Consider the following 10,436-nt stretch of genomic DNA (forward strand, 5'->3'; position numbering starts at 1 on the left):
TTTTTTTTTTTCGAAGATATAAAAATTTAAATTCACGACTTGTTATGTGAATATGAAGAGACTATGTTATTTGAGTTATAATTCATTAATAATAGTCTTCTTTTATAAATTCAGAATTAGGTCAGATTATTACTAATCATATATATTAAACTACTCTTCCATCTTAGCCCATAACAACAATAAAGAAGTCTTGTAACTCACAAATTCAACGCAATAGAATACATCAATTCAGTTATAATTTTAGTCTTTATTATTTTATCTTATCTTATCTTTAATTGTTCTTATCTTATCTTTATTTGTTTTTATCTTTCTTAAACTAATGCTTTATATATATTTAGTTTTATCTTCATAATACAATTCAATTCAATCAATCAAAAAATATAAAGTATAATATTCTTCCTACTTTTTTTTCTTATTCTTTCACAATTTTATCATATATGCGATAAATATTGAATTATTCTCATTTTGAGTAACGAATTAAATGAAGCTCATTTTGAGTAATGGATCAGGACTATCTTTCTCTTCTCACATGCTTTTGAATTTGTTATTTATTCTCACGTGCTTTTGAATTTGTTATTTACTTTTTTATATTTCCTTTTGTTCCTCGCATGTTTTGTTGTTCCTAGTGGGGGTAGTTGTAAACTTGTAATTGGGAAACCCTCTTAGGTGTGTTTTCATTCCAAATCTGAACTGGGAGCGGTGTAAAGGAACAACCAAATTTGGGATGTCCAAACATAGTACAACACTAGAATATTCCCAGCTTAGCACTTCTTGTTCATGTAACCAAAATAACAAACATCAATGCCCTAATACCTCTCTCTCTATAAAATTTCAAAAAATTCTTCCACGCAAATTTGTGCTTGCGCCACAACAATTTCCAATTTGTGAGTCTCTCTCTTTTTTTCAATGTTGAATAATCATGCAATTGACACTAGTATTGCCATTAATGTTTTTGCGTGAAAACTATGCTATGCTATGGTTTAATTTGATTTATATGTTAGGAGAATTACTTTTCTAGTTTTTGCACCCATTTTCCATGACTTGATTCATTAATAGGTTAACGGTGAATCTTTCAAGGTTAAGTAAAAATTTATATACATCATTATTAGTTATCCAAAAGTTATCAAATGCGCTCAATTTTTTTTTCCAGAATTAGCAGATTTAATGGCTAATTAAGGGCTACTAGTTGCATCACGTGAAATTGTGTTCTTTAATCTTCTGAATGATTAAACATTTTGAATAATTAGGGCAAAATTACCTCCCAATTTGCATGCAATTTTTGGAATGATGAGTTGTATGTTACTAACTAATACTTCCGTGAATTTGTTTAGAATTTTTTCTTTTTTTATTTTTGTTTCTGCCTTCAAAATTTTCTGGATTTGTTATTGGCGACAAGATAAATTCAGATTCGGAAAAGGGATATAGTACTATACAGATTAAAGTTGTATAGAGAAAGAATATAAATTCTTTTTATAGTTATTTTTTATTATTTTATTGTTGTTCAAAATATGGGTCATAGCTTTTTCAATCTCTTTTTCATCCCATACAAAAAAAGATCTGTAAACTTACATCTTTATCATATAATTCACCTTCGAAAAAACTATGACATCTTGTTTTGGCGCATTTTTCCTCTTTAATTTACAAAAAATGGGTTGTTTCTGCGTTTAAAATTTTCTGGATTTGTCATTGGTAACAGGGTAAAACTGTGGCATCTTGCTTTGGTGCATTTTTCCTCTTTAATTTACAAAAAATGGGTTGTTTTTGCTCCAAAGTAAGTAAACAAATTGCCGTGGAAGAAGAAGATCCAATGAGTCTTTCGAAGCAAACAGTTTGTAAGTTTATCAATCATAGCTCTGTTTACTTTAATTTTTATTTTATACTTCGAATAATAATTTAATAATAGGTGTTAATGATTTTCTTTGAGTCCTACTCTGTTAATTAGATGCACAAAACAAAAAGATTACCACTTAATTTATTTGTCATGGAAAATTGTTCTATTTCTCTGGCTTGCTCGTGTAAACTTAAATTACATTTTATTTCTTATTTATTTTTTCAGTTAGTGTTAGTGAGGTTGAAGCACTGTTTGAGCTTTTTAAACGTATTAGTGGATCTGTGATTGATGATGGACTAATAAGCAAGGTTATTTTCATTTCAATTGTATATTAATTATTTTTTTCCCTCTTTAAATTATTATTAGGTCTTGTTGGGTTAATAAATATGTAGTGTTGTTTTCTTTGCAGGAAGAATTTATATTGGCAATTTTCAATAACAAGGAAAAAGACAATCTCTTTGCAAGTCGAGTATGTATTTATTATTTAATTAAATATGAGCACCATTTTTAATAAGCGCCTTATGATTAGAATTAATATTAGAATTTGTATGCAGATCTTTGATTTATTTGATGTAAAGAAGAAAGGAGTTATCGACTTTGGCGATTTTGTTCGAGCACTCAATGTTTTCCACCCACATACACCTCAACAAGTCAAGATAGATTGTAAGTTTATAATATAATTGAAATATTAATACAAGAAAAAAAAACAAATAGGTCCTTGACCTTTTGTCCTGCGGATATTTTCGTCCCTAATCATTGAAAAATACTTTTAAGTTACTGACCTTCACAAAACTTGGACGGATCAGTTCCTGACGGAGGCATTTGGACGGAGAGACTGATCCGTCCAAGTTTTGTGAAGGTCAGGAACTTAAAAGTATTTGTCAATGATCAAGGACGAAAATGTCTGCAGGATAAAAGGTCAGAAACCTATTTATCCTTTTCTCTTAATATAATGATATGTGATATATGTTTTAATAATTACTAAAATTGATTTGGGATTTTTGTTACAGTTTCATTTAGACTCTACGATTTGGACAAATCAGGTTTTATAGAGCGCCATGAGGTAAAGAAGATTCTAACGATTTTCTCATAATCATCATAAGCATTTAACAGTTTTCATTTTGCTTAATTATGAGCAATTCGATTATTGTGTGATTTGTGATAGGTAAAGGAAATGATACTTGCACTTCTCACTGAATCTGAAATGAAGTTACAGGATGAGATGATAGAAACAATTATAAACAAGGTGAGTGTATAATTTGTATTGATTTTATTTGTTTTATGGTAAAATTTTCTTTTGAAAATTAATGATCAGATTCTAATTTTTTTTTACTAGACTTTCTTGGCGGCAGACCCAAACCAAGATGGGAAAATAGACGAGAATGAATGGGAGGCTTTTGTTACAAAAAATCCATCATTGCTGAAAATAATGACATTACCATACCTGAGTGACATAACAACAACATTCCCAAGTTTCGTATTTCACTCTAAGGTTGATGACAACGTTGGTGCTTGACGAGACAAAGCACACAATTTTGGTTATGCAATTTGTTGATTAAAGCGGCATTTTATCTTTAATTTTTCATACTAAAAGTATGAGAGTGATGTTAACATAACAAGCGTTTATTAATATAATGATTGATTATAGGTAGCCTTTCCCAGTAGTATATTATTGTCATTTGTGAATTGAGTCATATTTCTCAATTCTCATTCCTAATTGTCTTGCCTTCATATATAAGGTTAATAGAAATTGAACCTGCTAATTAGTGTTAAAGAATGTTCGCGTAATTTAAAAATATTGGGGAATTAAGTGCAATTTCATCTGATCTTAATAAAGTTTCATTATTTTGTATTATTAACCGCTGAATATAGTTTTTTTAATAAATAAAATAAATATTTTAATTACAAAAATAAATAATTTTGAGAATTCTTATAGATTTTCGTAACATGTCTTATCTTATTTATATTTATAGAGTAAGATACTTATCGACTTATCGTGCTCGTTCCAGTGCCTTCTGATCCACTTTCCATCCCCTTAACCTTCATTTTTTTTCGGACGTTTTCTTGATATTTTTTAATTGTTTGGACGTTATGGTGTGCGCCGATATACGAGATCTCGACATCAATAGTCTGAATGATAGTTGACACATTGCGGGAGCGATCGACTTCGAGGTTAGTGTTTTAACAAATGAGTATAATAGATTATCTTTAGGTAATATAGAATAAGTTAGTTGGCAAGTTATTAATATTTGTTAGGTGTCGAATTTACTTATAGTAAAAATTAATTTACTAATTAACTTAATTTAATTTAATTTATTTCCTTTTTATTCGATTTTTTAAATAAATAAAAGAAATTTATTAATTACTGTTTATCCGTATTTATTAAGTTATGTTATTTCTTTGAATCGAATTTTATATTTTTAATTTTAAATTTGAATATGCTAGAGAATTTAGTTTGAAATTCAAGTTCTTTAAAAAGTTTATTTTTAAATAGAGGCCTCGCCTGCTACTACTTAGCCGGGTGACTCACACTCTTGCACCACCGGACGCTATTGTCCCTTATCTGAAGGAGGTTGAGTTTGGCGACACGGTGTAGTTCAAGGACTTCGAGTTTGACAACTCTCTGATCACTGCATTCGTGAAGCGCTGGCGTCCGGAGACCCACACTTTGTACTTGCCATGTGATGAGTGCACCATCACCCTTTAGGACGTTGCGTACCACTTCGAGTTACGCACAAATGGAGAGCTAGTGGGTGGGTGCTTGTGTGACTTCCAGACTTGGTACCGGCGTCCGACATGAAAGCCAAACCCCTCATGATCAGCAACAGGGTGTCCAGAGAAAGGAGTCGTTTAGTAACAAGATGTTATGACTTCAGAACCGAGTTCGGCACATGCCAGCTGTGCCGACTAGCCACCCTCCGACAGTACACTAAGTGTTACATCATGCTGCTGATCGGTGATTACTTGATGACTGACAAGTCAAACAATCAGGTGCATATCAGATGGCTGCCACTGTTAAATGACTCCTCCTAATAACCATATATCTGCGCAATTACCTTTTGCTTTTCCATCCAAATCTTCATGTATGACGATTTGAAGTGATAGTTCTGTCTCACTATATCCTGGAGAACAGGGATGATAACTGATGGACTGGACTCATGGACTGTATGAGGGGAATGATGATTCTACGTATGAGGTTACTGTCCAACTGTCAATGATCCTGAGACATGATTGGACTAAACACGCATACGGCCTGCCAAATTTATGCACCTCCCTAATGATTTAAAATATTATCGAATGATATTCTAACCATAATAAGGATGACAAACAAGATAATGCATTAAAATACTGTAGCACTTACCAATATTCAAGATTTTGTCGGAGGACGACATAGAGACTCCAAGAACAACTATCAGTGAATTGCGGGCAATGCACGTGGTATTTTAACCGATCCGACTCTACAACTCGGTACTCAATACTTTTTCAAATGCTGTAATTCTTCATGCCTTGCAGTATCGCCTCTCTGCTTCTGAATCTGTGACTAACCCTAAACTCCACACCTCCATCGGTGTTGTAATCATCCACCCACATATTAAAAAATGGAATTACCACGTGCATCGTGTCCAAATTCAAAGTATGATACTCGTTGAGTACAACTGATAACTCAGGAATTTGTTGCGGAGCAAACAAAAGACGTCGAACTGATCCACCAACGGGAATCTCTAGTATGAACTCATTCTCGTCATCATTCTCAGAGGAACCACTTTCGTGGCTAACGGCAACATACTCTTTATGAGACTCCTCACCATCAACGTACATGTCTACCACTAGACTAGCACAGTGCAAAGGACGTAGTGCAAGAGGTGGGTCACCCTGGACAAAATTTGAGCTGCCAGAATTACCACCACCAACATCATGAACTTCCGCAAAAAACTCTATCACTTGTTCAACCATGATTCTTCCGTGGACGTCAAATATTAGGCGCACATGCTCATTACCATTGAGGCAGAATAGACGAAACCGAAATATACAATTTTCTATCGATGCTAGCATCCTATACCCAACTCTTCCAATCTCTTTTCTCTCCCCACCACTGACGTGTGTCAATATTAGACTCGTTCATTCAAACAAATAATTTGCTCTCAAAGTGAGCAGCAGCGTAGGATTCTCACACTCAAATATAACCCAATTGTAGCTGTTTCTCATGTGACAGATGAGATACACCATCACAACAAAGAAACCATTATCACTAGACATTTTTTTTCTAAATTTTTTGAAGAAAAACGGAAGAGAAGAAGGATTAAGATGTTTGTGAAGAATACTAACGGTTTGAAGATCCTTTTATAACTGATTGATTTTTATCGTACTATATATCGTTTACAGTATCAATGTTTTAAGTTAGCATGTACTGTAAACGAGATATGTGGAGTTCGTTCTTCCCCACGTAATACGTGTGCACACGTGATATGTAAACTTGGGTTTATGTCTTATCTCGTTTACACTGTAAACAAGATACATGCTAACTCAAAACATTGATATTGTAAACGAGATAAGACATATTACGAAAATCGGTAAAAATTCTTCAAATTATCTATTTTCGTAATTAAAATATTTATTTTAAAAAAATTTCTAAATAAATCAAACATTAATTAGTTTGTTAGGGGCTGAAAAAATGATATAAAATGAATAAATTTTCCTTAATTTGGAACTAACATGAATATTTCATTCTAAATAACATGAATATTTTTTTTTCTTTAAGCTTAGTTTAGGCCCAAATGAAAATAAATGTATATTAGAATATGTGCTCCTTAACCAATTTAAGTTAGTTGACCAATGACAAAAATTAAAGTTAATTCTATATATAATAATTTATTGTTTACTAAATAATTCTCAACTCTCAAGCATCTGATGTCAAAATGGTGGGGCTTCTTGTCCTGTATTATTCTTATTCACTTAAGGTATCTGACCATGAGATATTTTTTTGCCCAGTGTATTCAAACTTCGAATCTGAGTTAAAAGATCAAATCATGAATTGTCACACCCAGGTGCTTCAAAGAATAGTTAATAGTTGCATTTTTTTAGAATGCTCTTTTACGATAATCTCGAGTTCCGCATACCTAAATTAATTCATCGAAAATCTAAGCTTCGTTTAACGTTTAAGATTAATTAATAAATTATTACACGTATAAATATAAAATTAAATCTAAATCTTAATATTTTATTTAATTATATACGAATGAATTGACCATTTCACTAGCCTAATTGTTAAGAGAAATGTTATTTTGCTAAGAAAGGCATTATCTTAATGGGCTAGGCCCGTCACTTATGGCCCATAGGATAAGACAAAAAATAAAAAAGAAAATAGTTGCAATGGCCAAATTATACAACGCTGTGTGAACACTGAAAAAAACACAGATGAGAACTCAGAAGCTATAGTTTAAAAAAAAAAAATGGATTTCTCGGAGAAGGACCTTTTCGGCGAAGATTCCGACAACGAACAAGATGGGACCCGCTCAACGTCGCCGTCGTCGTCCTCCTCTTCTTCCGCTTCATCCTCATCCTCGTCCTCTGCCTCTACCTCCAACGGCACTGAAGGTGAAGGCGGCGGCGGCGCCAACTCGACCTCCTCCGGCAGCGGAACGGCAAGCAGCGGCGCCGCCGCTGGAGATGACGATGACGAAAACGGCGATGAGGTGGAGCAAAGTAACAAGGCTTCTTACGCTAATTATAACGATCATGATGATGAGTATGAAGATAAAGATCTGTTTGGCTCTGACAATGAAGATTATTGTAAAACCCTTGTCAAAAGCCCTTACCCTATTCCCGGTATAATTCTCTCTGTTTTCGTTATTTATTTATTTTTATTTTACTTACTTTTAAAGTTTATGTTGCTCAATTGTTCTTCATGTGTTGCTTAACTATTGCTACTATCTTATTATATCCCTTTTGATGGGAGAAAAAGAAAATGAGCATATAAATTATAATTCCAAGTGAGAAATATAGTTTTGACGATTCAGAAATGTTTTGTGTTGGGACTTGGGAGTGTAACTTCATTTGCTTCAACTCGAAGGCACTTTAGGGTTCTCATCCTAACAATTACAGCATCTGAAAAATTGTTAAAGTGGATTACAGAACTTGGCATTGTTGAATTGTTTCCTTAATTTGTTTTAATGTGAAGTGGGGGTAATCTAAAGAAAATAATCTAGCTAGAATTCTAGTGAGGGATTAGCTGATATTTGGGTGCAACAATTGGGAAAAGAAGAAAGTTCTTGTTCATGATTATGGATTATTTCTAGCAACTAATCCCCCCCTAAGGAAAGGTGGAGATTTAGCTTTTATAGTGCAAGCTAAGACCTTTTCCTTTTCCTTTTCTCACCCCTTCCCCTTTCCTTTAGCTCCACCAGAGAACATAGAATGACTGAATGAGGGGGAAAGATAGCACAATTTACCACTTATAAGAGAAAAAGAAAGAAAAACCACAAAAATATAGTTATTTACCACTACATATATAAGTCCTTGGGAGTGCACATAAGACTAAACTTCTTGAGTAACATCAATATTGCCTTGAGGATTTCATATAAACAGTTGATATGAAAATTCTGTAAATTATCTTAAAATTGTAAAAAGTTAAGCCAGCTATTAATTCCTTGTTTTTGTACTGATCTTGCTTTGTTTGGTTTCCTCTGGCAGTGTTGCCTGCCATTCGCAACACGAACAATCAGGGTAGAGGGGGTTTTGGTGGCCGCGGTCGTGGTCGCTGGCAGCCGGGACATCAGAATGATAGAGGCGCCGGCCTTCTTCCTCGTCCTGGACCATATCCCCAGAGGCAAAATTTTGGGTATGGAAACAGGTTTTCCAATGGTCGCCACGATGAACGGTTTGTCTCTGAAATGAAGCTGTCTAAGAGCGAAGAAACTCTGTCAAGAAAGTGCATTGCTTTTCAGGAGGTAGAGAAATGCCAACGTTTTCCTATATTTCACCGCAGTTGCATTGAACAATTTACTGGTTGATTTGGTTAGTGATCGAACATATCATTATGGAGATAATTTTTTTAAGCTCAATTTTAGATTTTCTCACAATGTTGAAAGTGGTTAGGAAAGAAAAGAAAAATGAAGTTTGTTTGGTAAAACTGTAAAAGACAGCAAGATCATAATACAGTTTTGAGTCTTGATCAGGTTCGATTTAATACTGAAGTCAATATCTTGTTTCTTTATCTCTTACGACATTAGTTTGGTATAATTGTATGAATTTCCCGTTCTTGATGTACATTTCTGAATATTTTTTTCCTTATTTTTTTATAGCCTTGTGAAATTGCCTGTTATAGTCGTGTAGAAGGTGGACAAGTATTTTTCGATGATCGTAGTGTGGTGAGCCATCTGTTGCTCTTCTGCTTGATTTTTTCCATTTGACTGAATGTGCAATAGGTTGTGATGATATTATGCTAATGAGTACTTTCTTTTACTGTTTATTTAGAGGCTTTTTAAGCGTCTTATCTCTGAAGATGTTGGGGCTGATTTGAATGAAGGTTATGATACATTCATTCCCAAACAAGGTGCGTGATTTATCCGAAAATTTAACCTATGGTTTGTGATTTTGAAAGTAATAATTTCGAATGCTACTCTGAAGATTTGTTCCTGAAAAGTATGTATGCTTCTGTTTATGTTAGTTATCCTTTTTCTTTTGCTTTTATTCCTTAAGCAGACTTAGGGTCAGAAGGCTTTGGTGACCTTCTTGCTTGCATTAGAGACAAAGGTATCCAACTTCAAAACAACATTCATTTTGTGGTATGTTGTATGTTTTCTTGTAATCTTTTTGTTTATAGCCAAATTAATTGCTGAATTCAGAAGGTTATCTGTTAATCTTCATGTTCATTTTCATTCTTTGCAGACATTCCGCAACAATCTTAACAAGGTACTTATTCATTTTGAATTATTTTGCTTCTAGTCAGAGTACTGCTATACCATTATTTGGAAATTGGTGAGCTAACTGGTAATAACCTTGTGAGTTTTCAACGTTAACTGAGTACTTGACGATCTAATGAGCTAGCTAATGTCTTTGCAGATTATGGCTACAGCATATATCCGACATGAGCCTTGGGAAATGGGGGTGCACAAAAGGAATGGTGTTGTCTATCTTGATGTACATAAACTACCAGAAAGACCACAAAGTGATTTAGATCGCAGGAGGTACAGGGCTTACATATTTATATTTTACTAAGCTTGGCCGTGTAAATTTTAATTTGAATTGCAATGGAGAAAGACTAAGGCCCATATACAACAAAGACATGATTATTTAGCTCAGGGGAAATGGAAAGGATCTTGGTCAAGGGAAGCATTGATCTCGAAATGACTGTAATGGCATGCATTCATAGCCCACTATTATTTTCTGTCTACTTGATCTGATTAGAAAGATCTAATTACTTTGAATTTTTCATTGCACAAGCGTTAAGTTTTATATGTTTTGGCAATTAGATGTTATTGGGGATATTGTTTTGAGAGCCTTGCCACTGAAGATCCTACAAGAGATGATGGAGAGGGGATACATCATGTCAATGCCAATGTTGAATTTTGTACTGTGATTAAGACAAAATTAGGGGCCCACCGGA

The 10,436-nt window shown here is 33.7% G+C and overlaps 2 protein-coding genes across 2 annotated transcripts; both read left to right on the forward strand.

The window, feature by feature from the left end:
* On the forward strand, window positions 593–3,548 carry LOC107641644 (calcineurin B-like protein 1). The gene is made up of 8 exons (XM_016345127.2): window positions 593–884; window positions 1,698–1,832; window positions 2,057–2,139; window positions 2,241–2,300; window positions 2,386–2,494; window positions 2,842–2,894; window positions 2,997–3,077; window positions 3,168–3,548. The coding sequence occupies exons 1-8, from the start codon at window positions 725–727 to the stop codon at window positions 3,345–3,347; spliced, it is 861 nt and encodes a 286-aa protein (XP_016200613.2). The 5' UTR covers window positions 593–724; the 3' UTR covers window positions 3,348–3,548.
* LOC107640011 (decapping nuclease DXO homolog, chloroplastic-like) lies at window positions 7,213–10,435 on the forward strand (the record flags this gene model as incomplete). The annotated part of the gene is made up of 8 exons (XM_016343558.2): window positions 7,213–7,657; window positions 8,522–8,778; window positions 9,133–9,198; window positions 9,305–9,383; window positions 9,533–9,615; window positions 9,719–9,742; window positions 9,893–10,017; window positions 10,303–10,435. Coding segments are annotated over exons 1-8 (1,143 nt in total), but the record flags the coding sequence as incomplete, so codon positions are not given.

Source organism: Arachis ipaensis, chromosome B05 (assembly GCF_000816755.2).
Source record: "Arachis ipaensis cultivar K30076 chromosome B05, Araip1.1, whole genome shotgun sequence".
Lineage (NCBI taxonomy): Eukaryota > Viridiplantae > Streptophyta > Magnoliopsida > Fabales > Fabaceae > Arachis > Arachis ipaensis.